General features: G+C 49.3%; 1 protein-coding gene across 1 annotated transcript in view; it reads left to right on the top strand.

Annotated features, from left to right (window-relative positions):
* Positions 1-16,378, top strand: part of FANCD2 (FA complementation group D2) — a 255,379-nt gene that overhangs the window by 78,750 nt on the left and 160,251 nt on the right. Inside the window, exons 16-18 of the mRNA XM_063941424.1 lie at positions 209-343; positions 1,088-1,219; positions 10,020-10,121. Coding sequence (XP_063797494.1) covers positions 209-343; positions 1,088-1,219; positions 10,020-10,121 — 369 coding nt within the window. The remainder of the gene's footprint in view (positions 1-208; positions 344-1,087; positions 1,220-10,019; positions 10,122-16,378) is intronic.

Raw genomic sequence — 16,378 nt, forward strand, 5'->3', positions numbered from 1 at the left:
ATAGATGTGTATCAGCTGACTTATGTAGACAAGAAAATACACAAAGTTCCCCCAGCACAGCAATAAGACATTAGCATCCTGTATGTAAGTAATATGCAGAAGACACAATTACACACACCTGCAAATTCCACCAATATGGCACTACAAAGACCAGCATTCACTCCTGTGTGACCTGGACATTGAATGTGTGCATCCATCTCTTCTGCAGGTCTTAATGTTTTACTTTCCATCTATCCTGTCCCTGGCGCAGACTCTCCTGAGATCAGCTGAGCCCAGTGTGGTCTCGTTTGGCAGCCATATGTATAAGCAGGCCTTCACCGCATTTGATCGTTACTGCCAGCAGGTACTGTAACAGTGTGAGTGTTTGTCTGGTGAGCCGCTGCGTTACACGGGTGTGAGCGTGTATATGGTGAGACGCTGTGTTACACGGGTGTGATCGTGTGTCTGGTGAGCCGCTGTGTTACACGGGTGTGAGCGTGTATATGGTGAGACGCTGCGTTACACGGGTGTGATCGTGTGTCTGGTGAGACGCTGTGTTACACGGGTGTGAGCGTGTATATGGTGAGACGCTGCGTTACACGGGTGTGATCGTGTGTCTGGTGAGACGCTGTGTTACACGGGTGTGAGTGTGTATATGGTGAGACGCTGTGTTACACGGGTGTGAGTGTGTGTCTGGTGAGACGCTGTGTTACACGGGTGTGAGTGTGTGTCTGGTGAGACGCTGTGTTACACGGGTGTGAGTGTGTATATGGTGAGACGCTGTGTTACACGGGTGTGAGTGTGTGTCTGGTGAGACGCTGTGTTACACGGGTGTGAGTGTGTGTCTGGTGAGACGCTGTGTTACACGGGTGTGAGTGTGTATATGGTGAGACGCTGTGTTACACGGGTGTGAGTGTGTATATGGTGAGACGCTGTGTTACACGGGTGTGAGTGTGTGTCTGGTGAGCCACTGTGTGGGTGACATACAGATGTGTTCTCATACACCCAGCCTCAATACGCCATGCGGCACGAGACCCCTGGTGTGAGTCTGCGGGTGCCAGGCGTGCTGTCGCAGTGCACAGGGTGACACGTGGTTGCTGTTTTGCAGGAGCTGATAGGCGCGCTGGTGACTCACGTCTGCAGTGGTTATGCTGACGAGGTGGACACGGCACTTGATGTTATAATGGATTTAGTGGCCAGTCACACTGCTGCCGTGGCGCTGTACGCAGTCTTCATAAAGGTCAGTGTGTGTGTGATTACTTATCTCCAGTTATTTGTGTCTGATGCTGGGCACACAGTACACAGTTATATTGTCAGATCGGCCAGATAATTGTACAGGGTGTCTGTGCGGCCGACTACAAATCGTCTGACCGTGTACGCCCAGCATAACGTCTCTGCTGCACAGCCGGGAGATAACAGACGGGACGCTGCCAGGTGTGATCAGACTGTAATATCTCAGACGGGTCACCACCCACCCAGGAGCACCTGCAGTGGGAGCCCGCCGCCTTCTCTGCTGGGATCAGTGGTTCAGTCACAACTTCTGGGTGAGAGGAACCCTGCATCGCGGACACATCAGACATTTACTAAAGTCCCAGCACAGACCATGGCTCACCACCTGTCTTCCCGGAGACAGAACAACATGGCTGCCTGTAAATGGTTCAGTCCAGGGAATGGTCACCCCAGTTATTTCATTCTAATGTTTTCTTGATTCAAATATCAGAGTTTTTTGTCTCATTATGAACCACACATCATCTATCTCCCAGCTATAGGTTCAGGATGGAGTCATTAAAAATGGTCATAAATGTGATGGAGCAAATGGTCTTCATGGGCGTGAAGTGGGGCTGTTATTATGTAGTGCAGGACCACCTGTTGGTTATCCAGACAGATATGTTCTTTTGCCGTCCACCGGCAGATGTAATATGCAAGGCGCGCTCGCCGCCTCCTTCCTTCAGCAGGTAACTGTGACGCTGGTGATCGTAGCTGATGCGTATGTCGGTCAGGCACACACAGAGTAATCTGCCGCGCACATCTCACCGCACATGATTGGGGAATGATGGTGCAGGGCTGACGGCTTGTCGGAGAGGTTGCTAGTTGGTCCTTACACAAGGTACGGATGTAGGTGCTCACGTGAGGCGCATCTCTTGTGGTGTAACTGGGTGGTAAAGGAGCATTTGCACGTAGGGGAAAGCGTGATGTCATCCTGGCTGCGCAGTGTTGTGCGTACTCGGCACCATGGAGCTAGGTGATAATGATGGCTGTATGGAAGGTCTGACTGCGGAGGCGGCTATTGTGCGATTATTGTGTCTCATGACCCATGAGCAAAAAAATCCTTGTATATAAAAATCACGATTTTGCGGATGATAATATAAAATATAAATGATTGGAGGACATTAAAATTATTATGAATGTATCTTTAAAGTACCAAAAATGTATTAATTACGAAGACAATGAGAAATAACATAAACTGTGGAATAAAATGATATACAATAGCCCCCCCCCCCCCCATCCTCACCCCTTATCGGAACCACGTGTTCTGTCTGCTTCATCAGGCAATGTGTCACGATAAGTGTGGCGTTTTAGGGAGGAGGGAGTGTTACATTCGTTTAACTTACAGGAAGAATAAGCAATACCTTAAATACAGAAATGTTCAGGCCGCTGCAACCCTCTAAGCGTGTGTGGGAAACCCCTATGAAATGCGTACACGTTGCGTAAGCACACCGTCATGCTGTAAGCACAAAGTAGCTACACGTGCGGCGGAATATACTTTATATCCCCTAACAGGAAAGGAATTCGACACCAATTGTTATGTAATGTTGTGGTCCAACGCAGCAACAAATATTTACTTAAAAGGGGGTACAACAGAAATACAATAACACAAGAGAAAAGCTACAACCAATGGATACATACATTTGTTCGCCTGCACCACCCGGTTCCGGTCCTCTGTCAATCTGGATAGATGACCTTCAGAGAATAGACTGAGCCTGGCCAGGAGGCTTGGTTTTAAACAATTGTCCAAAGCATGAAACAAAGGAAACTGTAATCTCTTCATCCATAGGTCAAAAAGCTGGTCATTTACAGTACAGGAGGGGTCATAGGCCGGTTTGAACGGGGGGGCGATGCCTGGTCCAGGTGCACTTGCAGATGTCCTCCACTGGGTTCCCGCCGAATATCAAGAGTACAGTAAATACAGTGTGATATTAATATTGTACTCCTGTGCATATCTATGCGCAGGAGCGTGCTCCTTTCTGCAAACTGCCATCGGAATATTGCTCTTGAAATACTGTACAGCTGGATACCAAACACCACCTCCTAACCTAATTCTGTCCCCTCATATCCTGTAAAGTTGAATCCCTCTATTGTTCCATTTCTAAAGTAAATGTAACTTGCTGGTGTGGTGTGTGTGGGCTATGTGTAAATTATGTGCTATGTGGACTAAATATCAGATATGTCTTTCTGGCTTTTCCATGCGAATGCGTATGCTACCATATTTACTCATACCACACGCTAATACTCAGGGCCTCATGAGCCAATGTACGCAGCGTGCGGGCATGTGCACGCACGGCAGAACAAGCACACGCACGGAGGCCACTCTGTGTGGTGGTTGTACTTGATGCATGTGGGTATAATATTTTCGACTTCGACAGGAGTCATCAGTGGTATCAAATACTGCTTTGTGGTGGAGGGGGATTGGTGTTGGGGACAGACCCTTGGATTTGGCTGGGAGGAAGTGGTTGGTGATTTCTTTATCATCCACTAGGGGTCACTGGAGTACTCTTGGGATATGGACGGGCTTCCGCAGGAAACAGCACTGAATATTCAAATTAGTAACACTCCACCCCTCCATATCCCTGAGCACTTACTCAGTGTTTTTTCTGTGCTGAACGTGGTAGCAGCTTAATACCTGAAGTCACGGTTTTGTTGAAGAAACTTTTATTTTTATTTTTATTTTTTCTACTATTTGTACACATCCCTTTCCCCCTTCCAAAAGGCAGGGTCAGGGATCGTGCAGCTGCTGATAGCAGCACGGGCGTGTCGGGCCTCTCTGAAAGAGCTCCCTCACAGCCCTCACATCCTCCTGCACTGGCTAGCCGGCGCTTACTGAAAAGCCCCGTCGGAGCCTCCGCACGTCTGCGGGAGTAAGGTATGTGAAACGGGGCGGTCAGCTCCCGCTGCCGCCCCGACGTGTGGGGACATAGTGCTTGGTGACGGCAGAGGGATTGTTACGCGGCTCTCCCCTCTCAGCCTCCGGCAGGTACCGCGGCTCTCCCCGCTCAGGCGCCCGCACGTTCGACCGCGGTTCTCCCCGCTCAGGCGCCCGCACGGTCGGCCACAGACCTCCGTGCAGGCACCGCGGCTCTCCCCGTTCAGGCGCCCGCACGGTCGGCCACAGACCTCCGTGCGGGCACCGCGGCTCTCCCCGCTCAGGCGCCCGCACGTTCGGCCACAGACCTCCGTGCAGGCACCGCTGATCGATTCTTACAGGCCGCCGCCCGCCGCAGCGCTACCTTGATTAGCTGACGCCGCTATTATACACGAGGCCACCGCTGGGACACACGAGGCACATAGCGCTCTACGATACCCGCTGGGGGCCCACACGCTGCGCTGCCGCTGTAATAAGCTAAAAGAGCAGGCAGCCATTACAGGGGGAACAATAATAATGTCGCAGAGAAATACTGCAGCAGCAGAGGAGATTGTTACAGTATAATCAGTGAAAGTTGTACCAGCACGGTGATTATATGTATAAGTTAGCAGGGCAGACATTTTTAACATGCTTCCTGTGTTTTCCTGCTGTGATTCCAGAACGTTCCTGCCTTACATCTCTACACCACCGGAAGGCGCAGGGGTGTTAGTGGGAATTTGGGATCAAATTTCTTAGTACTGGCCACGTGTATTGCACTGGGCCAGATATATATACAGAGCCACCTTATTGCTATTTTACTGAGTCGTGCAGGTGTCTGTTTTTTGTGTATTGTATTGTCTGTCGCCATGAGTAAGGCACCAGCAAAAACTAAAAAGCATATTTGCAAAGTATGTGGCAGTGTGTTACCGGATGCATCTACCACATGTAACGTATGTTTTGTGGATTCCGTTCAGAATACCATTTCTGCTCCGGTTTTGCAACCAATTTCCTCACCGGACCCTCCGTGGGGTATGTTAGTAAATGTACTGGAGAAATTTCAGACAGAAATGACCGCTGCTCGTCTGGAGCGAGAAACGTTAAGATCTGAGTCTAGGGTGAGACCGCCAGAACTACCGGAGGCGTCTCAGCCTTGCGTACGGTCCAAATCCATTTTGGGCAAACGGGATAATTTTCATATGTCTTATGATTTTCCAGTGTCTGCTATGTTGCATTCTGACGATTCCATCCCAGACCTCACGGAACACGATGAGGGGGAGGAGGGCGAAGTGGAGTCAGATGGCGAGGATGTTAACAGTTCCGGCATTGATGATCTCATCAGAGCGGTACGGCAGTCGCTAAGGTTTCCTGAAGCTGAGCAGCCTCTCACCAATGATCAGGTCGTATTTACTAAACGACGGAAGACGCCAGTAAGTTTTCCTGTGTCGGATTCTCTAAATCAGATGTTAGTAGAAACAAGACAGAATCCAGATAAACGGTTTTCTATACCTCGCAGATTTAAGTCTAGTTATCCGTTTCCAGACTCGGTAACGTGTACATGGGAGAATCCACCAATAGTTGATTCTTCAGTGTCAAAGCTTACCAAGAAATTAACCATACCAGTGCCATCAGCTACTACGCTTAAAGATCCTTCAGATCGTAAGATAGAAACTATGCTAAAATCCATGTATGTAGCAGCAGGTGTGATGCTAAGACCTGGATTGGTTGGCATTTGGGTCACTAAGGCGCTCATAATATGGCTTACAGAACTCAAATCTGCTTTACATGACGAAAACCTGATAATTCAGGTAAATCAAATGATTGAGGCTGTAGAGTATCTCTGTACAGCGTCTACTGACGTCTGTCAGCTCACTTCTCGTATTTCATCTTCGCTAGTTACGGCACGAAGAGCACTCTACCTGCGTACTTATCAAGCGGAGGCAGAGGTCAAACGAAGTATAGAGGCGTTGCCTTACGATGGCAAGAAGTTGTTTGGTCCAGAATTGGACGCATGGATTAAGGAGGCTACGGGAGGTAAGTCTGTGTTCTTACCAGTGCCTCCACCTGCGCCAAGAAGAAGGTACGCTGGACCTTCGTTCAAATCCTTTAGATCTCAGCCCTTTCGAGGACGTGGCAGAGGATCAGCCACGCCTGCTAGACGTGGTCGAGGACGTGGTTTCCATCAAACCAACACAACTCGCCAAGACGCTAAGGTTACCGACAAGCCAGTGGCATGACGGCCTACCAGCCCATCTCGGTTCTCCAACTGTGGGAGCACGCCTTCAGACGTTCCATGGGGCGTGGTTCCACACATCCGCGGAGGGCTGGATTCGCAATTTAGTGTTAAAAGGTTACAAAATAGAGTTCGACTGTCTGCCGCCTCTGCGGTTTTTCAAGACAGGCTTGCCTCTGTCGGACGACAAGAGGACAGTTTTGCAAATTGCCATTCAGTCCTTACTGGATTCGGCAGTGTTGATTCCGGTCCCTGTACACCAACAGGGTCAGGGTTATTATTCAAGTCTATTTGTGGTCCCGAAGCCGGATGGCTCAGTCAGACCAATATTGAACTTAAAGGGCCTCAATCAGTACGTAACTTACTACAGATTCAAAATGGAGTCTCTACGGTCGGTGATTGCGGGGTTAGAGACCAAGGAATTTATGATTGCGCTAGACCTCAAGGATGCGTACTTACACATTCCAATTTGGCAGCCTCATCAGAAATTCTTACGATTTGCAATACGCCAGAACCATTACCAGTTTCAGGCTCTGCCGTTTGGCCTGTCATCAGCGCCTCGGGTATTCACCAAAGTAATGTCTGTGATGATAGCTCACCTCAGATCCCTGGGAGTGACAATAGTTCCGTATTTAGACGATCTGCTCATCAAAGCTCCGTCTCCACAGATACTTACCCAACATGCGCTGCTAACTTACAATGTACTGGTTCACCACGGTTGGATTGTAAATTTCAAGAAATCACATCTGATTCCGTCTCAACGCCTTCAGTTCCTAGGTATGATTCTCGATACGGTCAATCAAAGGATTTACCTACCACAACAAAAAGTACAAATGCTACGCCATCTAGTACAATTAGTGCTCAAGCCACGCACAGTGTCGGTACACTTGTGCATTCGCCTGTTAGGCACAATGGTGGCAGCTTTCGAGGCGCTTCAGTTCGGAAGATTTCACTCTCGTCCATTTCAGCTGAACGTGCTTGCCCAGTGGTCGGGCTCGCATCTGCAGATTCACCACAGAGTGAGGTTGTCACCAATATCAAGAGTTTCTCTGCTATGGTGGCTCAAGGAACACAATTTAACCGCAGGAAGACGGTTCGGAGTTTGCAATTGGATAATTCTAACTACGGACGCCAGTCTCAGAGGTTGGGGAGCGGTAATTCAAAATTGTCAGCTCCAGGGTCTCTGGGCGGATCACGAGAAATTGCTGTCTATAAATGTTCTAGAACTCCGCGCAATTTACAATGCGCTACGACAAGCAGTGCACATGATTCGCTCTCAGCCTGTCCAAGTGCAGTCAGACAATGCGACGGCGGTCGCATACATCAACAAACAAGGAGGAACGAGAAGCCGCATGGCAATGCGGGAAGTAGCTCGAATCCTCAATTGGGCGGAATGCCACCAGGTGATATTGTCGGCCGTGTTCATTCCGGGAGTGGACAACTGGGAAGCGGATTATCTCAGTCGTCGGGATTTTCACCCAGGCGAATGGTCATTAAATCCAGAAGTGTTTCACATGTTGGTTCAGCGATGGGGTTATCCTCAGGTGGACCTGATGGCATCTCGACACAATCATCAAACGCCCCAGTATGTGTCCAGAACAAGAGATCCAAAGGCAGTCGCGGTGGATGCTCTCACTGTCGCGTGGCCGTACAGTCTTGTGTATCTGTTTCCACCGTTTCCGCTGCTCCCTCTGGTGCTAAAACGGATCAAAAGAGAGTCGCTCACAGTCATACTAGTGGCGCCTCATTGGCCTCGGAGAGCTTGGTTCTCGGATCTTCGAGGATTACTCGCAGACGATCCGTGGCCGCTCCCGATACGTCCAGACCTGTTACAACAGGGTCCGTTTCTTTACCCCGATTTAGCGCGGCTGCGTTTGACGGGGTGGCTGTTGAGACCGCCCTCTTAAGAAGAGAGGGCATTCCAGATTCAGTTATACCAACCATGTTACGAGCTAGAAAGCCGGTTACGGCAGCTCATTATTACAGAATATGGCGTGCCTATATAGGTTGGTGTGAAGCTCGGAAATTTCCGACATCAGCTTTCAAGTTATGCCGCCTTTTGTTGTTTCTACAAACAGGCTTAGATGGAGGATTGCGTTTATCTACACTAAAGGTGCAGGTATCTGCTCTGTCAATTTACTTTCAAAGACGATTGGCTCTATTGCCGTCTATACGCACTTTTCTCCAAGGTGTACTCAGGGTACAGCCTCCATTCATACCACCTACAGCGCCATGGGACTTGAATCTGGTTTTGGAGTTCTTACAGTCTTCATATTTTGAACCCTTACAACAAGTGGATATAAAGTTTCTCACTTGGAAAACAATTTTTCTCTTAGCCTTAGCTTCCGCAAGGCGTGTTTCGGATTTGGGTGCCTTGTCATGCAAGCCACCGTATTTGGTGTTTCATGATGACAGAGCGGAACTTCGGACGAATCCCGCCTTCTTACCAAAGGTAGTGTCATCTTTTCACATCAATCAACCAATAGTAGTTCCTGTGTTGACAGCACATTCTGGAACTCTGGATGTGGTTCGCGCATTACGCGTTTATGTATCCCGAACGTCTTCAGTTCGTAAGACGGATACGTTATTTGTTCTCTATGATGCTGCCAAGATGGGTTGGCCAGCATCTAAACAAACTTTATCCAGATGGATAAAACTGACCATACGCCAGGCTTACCTTCATGCTAGGTTACAACCGCCTACGTCAGTAACCGCTCATTCCACACGTTCTGTGGGAACTTCATGGGCAGCTGGTCGTGGGGCTTCTGCGACGCAGCTTTGCCGGGCGGCTACATGGTCTTCCGTGCACACGTTTGTGCGCTTTTACAAGTTTGATACTTTTGCGGCATCAGCATCTAGCTTTGGCCGCCTAGTTTTACAAGTGCCAAACAGCTCTCCCGCCCACGGGGGAAGCTTTGGTACGTCCCAAGAGTACTCCAGTGACCCCTAGTGGATGATAAAGAAAATAGGATTTTGGTACTTACCAGGTAAATCCTTTTCTTTGAATCCATAGGGGGCACTGGACGCCCACCCAGAGCAGTTTTACCTACTTGTGGTTAGTTCTGAGGATCTTATGGTAACACACTTTCACCGGCTGGTTCAAGTTACAAGTGCTGGTTAGGGTGTCAACTGTTAGTTGTCAGTAACGTTATGTGTTAACTTCGTTATTGTCAGTTATGTTATATGTAATACTCCATTATTAACCTCTCTTAATTCCTGTTCGGCTCAGTAAAAAACACTGAGTAAGTGCTCAGGGATATGGAGGGGTGGAGTGTTACTAATTTGAATATTCAGTGCTGTTTCCTGCGGAAGCCCGTCCATATCCCAAGAGTACTCCAGTGCCCCCTATGGATTCAAAGAAAAGGATTTACCTGGTAAGTACCAAAATCCTATTTTTGTGGAGTGGATAGATCAGGAGCCAGGTTGGAGAAGGTAATGGAGGGAGTGTGATGAGAGGAAGGAGGTGAGACGCACTTTCTCCAGGAGCTTGCTGGCGGGTCACGAGAAGGTTTGGTAAGACTGGGGAGGCTGGGCCGTGTTTGTAGAACAAGGGGCAGGTGCTAGAGGAGATATGGTCAGCTGTGGAACATTACGTCTAGTAATATAGTCATACAGTATACCACATATCTCCTTGTGTTTTGGGATTCTTGGTTTTGTAACAATAGTAATCATGTTCTATATTTCCCGTAGGGTATATTAGACTATCTGGACAATCTCAATGCCCAACAGATCCGCAAACTCTTTCAGATTCTCTGCACGCTGGCATTTAGCCAGGAAGGTATTCACATCCAGGTACGTTTATGTGGCCTTTACAGTGGCATCTACAGCGCGGTCTGAGTCCAGCGTTCAGCATGGACAGTCGTTTTACACAAGTATCTTCCTATGAAGGCTGTTTACAAAGTCTGTGTTTTCCTCCTACCTCCTGTTTGCTCCTCTATACCCCGCTGTTCCAGTGTCCCCGGTGTATTTTGAGAATAGGATTTCTCTGACGTCCTAGTGGATGCTGGGAACTCCATAAGGACCATGGGGAATAGCGGCTCCGCAGGAGACTGGGCACAAAAAGTAAAAGCTTTAGACTAGCTGGTGTGCACTGGCTCCTCCCCCTATGACCCTCCTCCAAGCCTCAGTTAGATTTTTGTGCCCGAACGAGAAGGGTGCAGGCTAGGTGGCTCTCCTGAGCTGCTTAGAAGTAAAAGTTTAAATAGGTTTTTTATTTTCAGTGAGTCCTGCTGGCAACAGGCTCACTGCATCGTGGGACTAAGGGGAGAAGAAGCGAACTCACCTGACTGCAGAGTGGATTGGGCTTCTTGGCTACTGGACATTAGCTCCAGAGGGACGATCACAGGTTCAGCCTGGATGGGTCCCGGAGCCGCGCCGCCGGCCCCCTTACAGAGCCAGAAGAGCGAAGAGGTCCGGAGAAAGCGGCGGCAGAAGACGTTCCTGTCTTCAAATAAGGTAGCGCACAGCACTGCAGCTGTGCGCCATTGCTCTCAGCACACTTCATACTCCGGTCACTGAGGGTGCAGGGCGCTGGGGGGGAGCGCCCTGAGACGCAATAAAAACGATATAAAAACCTTATATGGCTAAAAAAAATGCATCACATATAGCTCCTGGGCTATATGGATGCATTTATCCCCTGCCAGTTTCCTGAAAAACGCGGGAGAAAAGGCCGCCGTGAAGGGGGCGGAGCCTTTCTCCTCAGCACACAAGCGCCATTTTCTTTCACAGCTTCGCTGGAAGGACGGCTCCCTGACTCTCCCCTGCAGTCCTGCACTACAGAAACAGGGTAAAACAGAGAGGGGGGCACTATTGGCAGCTAATATATAAATACAGCAGCTATAACAGGGAGTAACACTTATATAAGGTTATCCCTGTATATATATAGCGCTCTGGTGTGTGCTGGCAAACTCTCCCTCTGTCTCCCCAAAGGGCTAGTGGGGTCCTGTCCTCTATCAGAGCATTCCCTGTGTGTGTGCTGGGTGTCGGTACGATTGTGTCGACATGTATGAGGAGGACAATGATGTGGAAGCAGAGCAATTGCCTGTGTTAGTGATGTCACCCCCTAGGGAGTCGACACCTGACTGGATGGTAGTAATTAAAGAATTACGTGACAATGTCAGCACTTTGCAAAAAAAAAACTGTTGACGACATGAGACAGCCGACAAATCAATTAGTGCCTGTTCAGGCGTCTCAGACACCGTCAGGGGCGCTAAAACGCCCGTTACCTCAGATGGTCGACACAGACCCTGACACGGATACTGAATCCAGTGTCGACGGTGACGAGACAAACGTAATGTCCAGTAGGGCCACACGTTACATGATCACGGCAATGAAGGAGGCATTGAACATTTCTGACACTACAAGTACCACAAAAAAGGGTATTATGTGGGGTGTGAAAAAACTACCAGTGGTTTTTCCTGAGTCAGATGAATTAAATGAGGTGTGATAAAGCGTGGGTTTCCCCCGATAAAAAACTGCTGATTTCTAATAAATTATTGGCACTATACCCTTTCCCGCCAGAGGTTAGGGCACGTTGGGAAACACCCCCTAGGGTAGATAAGGCGCTCACACGCTTATCAAAACAAGTGGCGTTACCGTCTCCTGATACGGCCGCTCTCAAGGAACCAGCTGATAGAAGGCTGGAAAATATCTTAAAAGGTATATACACACATACCGGTGTTATACTGCGACCAGCGATCGCCTCAGCCTGGATGTGCAGCGCTGGAGTGGCTTGGTCAGATTCCCTGACTGAAAATATTGATACCCTGGATAGGGACAGTATATTATTAACTATAGAGCATTTAAAGGATGCATTACTATATATGCGAGATGCACAGAGGGATATTTGCACCCTGGCATCTAGAGTAAGTGCGATGTCCATTTCTCTGACGTCCTAGTGGATGCTGGGGACTCCGTCAGGACCATGGGGAATAGCGGCTCCGCAGGAGACAGGGCACAAAAGTAAAAGCTTTAAGATCAGGTGGTGTGCACTGGCTCCTCCCCCTATGACCCTCCTCCAAGCCTCAGTTAGATTTTTGTGCCCGGCCGAGAAGGGTGCAATCTAGGTGGCTCTCCTAAAGAGCTGCTTAGAGTAAAAGTTTTGTTAGGTTTTTTATTTTCAGTGAGTCCTGCTGGCAACAGGCTCACTGCATCGAGGGACTTAGGGGAGAGAAGTGAACTCACCTGCGTGCAGGATGGATTGGCTTCTTAGGCTACTGGACACCATTAGCTCCAGAGGGAGTCGGAACACAGGTCTCACCCTGGGGTTCGTCCCGGAGCCGCGCCGCCGACCCCCTTGCAGATGCCGAAAAGTGAAGAGGTCCAGAAACCGGCGGCAGAAGACTTTTCAGTCTTCATAAGGTAGCGCACAGCACTGCAGCTGTGCGCCATTGTTGTCAGCACACTTCATAGCAACGGTCACTGAGGGTGCAGGGCGCTGGGGGGGGCGCCCTGGGCAGCAATGATAGTACCTTATTCTGGCTAAAAATACATCACATATAGCCCCTGGGGGCTATATGGATGTATTTAACCCCTGCCAGGTCTCAGAAAAACGGGAGAAGAAGCCCGCCGAAAAGGGGGCGGGGCCTATTCTCCTCAGCACACAGCGCCATTTTCCCTCACAGAAATGCTGGTGGGAAGGCTCCCAGGCTCTCCCCTGCACTGCACTACAGAAACAGGGTTAAAACAGAGAGGGGGGGCACTTATTTGGCGATATGACTATATATATTAAAATGCTATAAGGGAAAAACACTTATATAAAGGTTGTCCCTGTATAATTATAGCGTTTTTGGTGTGTGCTGGCAAACTCTCCCTCTGTCTCCCCAAAGGGCTAGTGGGGTCCTGTCCTCTATCAGAGCATTCCCTGTGTGTGTGCTGTGTGTCGGTACGTGTGTGTCGACATGTATGAGGACGATGTTGGTGAGGAGGCGGAGCAATTGCCTGTAATGGTGATGTCACTCTCTAGGGAGTCGACACCGGAATGGATGGCTGATTTAAGGAATTACGTGATAATGTCAACACGCTGCAAGGTCGGTTGACGACATGAGACGGCCGGCAAACCAATTAGTACCTGTCCAGGCGTCTCAAACACCGTCAGGGGCGTTAAAACGTCCTTTTACCTCAGTCGGTCGACACAGACACGGACACTGACTCCAGTGTTGACGGTGAAGAAACAAACGTATTTTCCATTAGGGCCACACGTTACTTGTTAAGGGCAATGAAGGAGGTGTTACATATTTCTGATACTACAAGTACCACAAAAAAGGGTATTATGTGGAGTGTGAAAAAACTACCTGTAGTTTTTCCTGAATCAGATAAATTAAATGAAGTGTGTGATGATGCGTGGGTTTCCCCCGATAGAAAATTATTGGCGGTATACCCTTTCCCGCCAGAAGTTAGGGCGCGTTGGGAAACACCCCTTAGGGTGCATAAGGCGCTCACACGCTTATCAAAACAAGTGGCGGTACCGTCTCCAGATAGGGCCGCCCTCAAGGAGCCAGCTGATAGGAGGCTGGAAAATATCCTAAAAAGTATATACACACATACTGGTGTTATACTGCGACCAGCGATCGCCTCAGCCTGGATGTGCAGCGCTGGGGTGGCTTGGTCGGATTCCCTGACTGAAAATATTGATACCCTTGACAGGGACAGTATTGTATTGACTATAGAGCATTTAAAGGATGCATTTCTATATATGCGAGATGCACAGAGGGATATTTGCACTCTGGCATCAAGAGTAAGTGCGATGTCCATATCTGCCAGAAGTTGTTTATGGACACGACAGTGGTCAGGTGATGCAGATTCCAAACGGCACATGGAAGTATTGCCGTATAAAGGAGAAAAAGACAACGTCTTTTCAGCCTCAGTCCTTTCGTCCCCATAAGGGCAAGCGGGCAAAAGGCCAGTCATATCTGCCATGGGATAGAGGAAAGGGAAGAAGACTGCAGCAGGCAGCCCATTCCCAGAAACAGAAGCCCTCCACCGCTTCTGCCAAGTCCTCAGCATGACGCTGGGGCCGTTCAAGCGGACTCAGGTGCGGTGGGGGGGGTCGTCTCAAGAGTTTCAGCACGCAGTGGGCTCGCTCGCAAGTGGACCCCTGGATCCTACAAGTAGTATCCCAGGGGTACAGATTGGAAATTCGAGACGTCTCCCCCTCGCAGGTTCCTGAAGTCTGCTTTACCAACGTCTCCCTCCGACAGGGAGGCAGTAGTGGAAACAATTCACAAGCTGTATTCCCAGCAGGTGATAATCAAAGTACCCCTCCTACAACAAGGAAAGGGGTATTATTCCACACTATATTGTGGTACTGAAGCCAGACGGCTCGGTGAGACCTATTCTAAATCTGAAATATTTGAACACTTACATACAAAGGTTCAAATCAAGATGGAGTCACTCAGAGCAGTGATAGCGAACCAGGAAGAAGGGGACTATATGGTGTCCCGGGACATCAGGGATGCTTACCTCCATGTCCCAATTTGCCCTTCTCACCAAGGGTACCTCAGGTTCGTGGTACAGAACTGTCACTATCAGTTTCAGACGCTGCCGGTTGGATTGTCCACGGCACCCCGGGTCCTTACCAAGGTAATGGCCGAAATTATGATTCTTCTTCAAAGAAAATGGACGATCTCCTGATAGGGGCAAGGTCCAGAGAACAGTTGGAGGTCGGAGTAGCACTATCTCAAGTAGTTCTACGACAGCACGGGTGGATTCTAAATATTCCAAAACCGCAGCTGTTTCCGACGACACGTCTGCTGTTCCTAGGGATGATTCTGGACACAGTCCAGAAAAAGGTGTTTCTCCCGGAGAAGAAAGCCAGGGAGTTATCCGAGCTAGTCAGGAACCTCCTAAAACCAAGAAAAGTGTCAGTGCATCATTGCACAAGGGTCCTGGGAAAAATGGTGGCTTCTTACGAAGCGATTCCATTCGGTAGATTTCACGCAAGAACTTTTCAGTGGGATCTGCTGGAAAAATGGTCCGGATCGCATCTTCAGATGCATCAGCGGATAACCCTGTCTCCAAGGACAAGGGTGTTTCTTCTGCGGTGGCTGCAGAGTGCTCATCTACTAAAGGGCCGCAGATTCGGCATTCAGGACTGGGTCCTGGTGACCACGGATGCCAGCCTGAGAGGCTGGGGAGCAGTCACACAGGGAAAAAATTTCCAGGGAGTGTGATCAAGTCTGGAGACTTCTCTCCACATAAATATACTGGAGCTAAGGGCAATTTACAATGTTCTAAGCTTAGCAAGACCTCTGCTTCAAGGTCAGCCGGTATTGATCCAGTGGGACAACATCACGGCAGTCGCCCACGTAAACAGACAGGGCGGCACAAGAAGCAGGAGGGAAATGGCAGAAACTGCAAGGATTCTTCGCTGGGCGAAAAATCATGTGATAGCACTGTCAGCAGTGTTCATTCCGGGAGTGGACAACTGGGAAGCAGACTTCCTCAGCAGGCACGACCTCCACCCGGGAGAGTGGGGACTTCGTCGGGAAGTATTCCACATGATTGTGAACCGTTGGGAAAGACCAAAGGTGGACATGATGGCGTCCCGCCTGAACAAAAAACTGGACAGGTATTGCGCCAGGTCAAGAGACCCTCAAGCAATATCTGTGGACGTCTGGTAACACCGTGGGTGTACCAGTCGGTGTATGTGTTCCCTCCTCTGCTTCTCATAACCAAGGTACTGAGAATTATAAGACGTAGAGGAGTAAGAACTATACTCGTGGCTCCGGATTGGCCAAGAAGGACGTGGCACCCGGAACTTCAAGAAATGCTCACAGAGGACTCATTGCCTCTGCCGCTAAGAAGGGACTTGCTTCAGCAAGTACCAGGTCTGTTCCAAGACTTACCGCGGCTGCGTTTGACGGCATGGCGGTGGAACGCCAGATCCTAAGGGAAAAAGGCATTCCGGAAGAGGTCATTCCTACCCTGGTCAAAGCCAGGAAGGAGGTGACCGCAAAACATTATCACCACATGTGGCGAAAATATGTTGCGTGGTGTGAGGCCAGGAAGGCCCCACGAAGAAATTTCAACTCGGTCGATTCCTGCATTTC

Source organism: Pseudophryne corroboree, chromosome 9, assembly GCF_028390025.1.
Source record: "Pseudophryne corroboree isolate aPseCor3 chromosome 9, aPseCor3.hap2, whole genome shotgun sequence".
Classification (NCBI taxonomy): Eukaryota; Metazoa; Chordata; class Amphibia; order Anura; family Myobatrachidae; genus Pseudophryne; species Pseudophryne corroboree.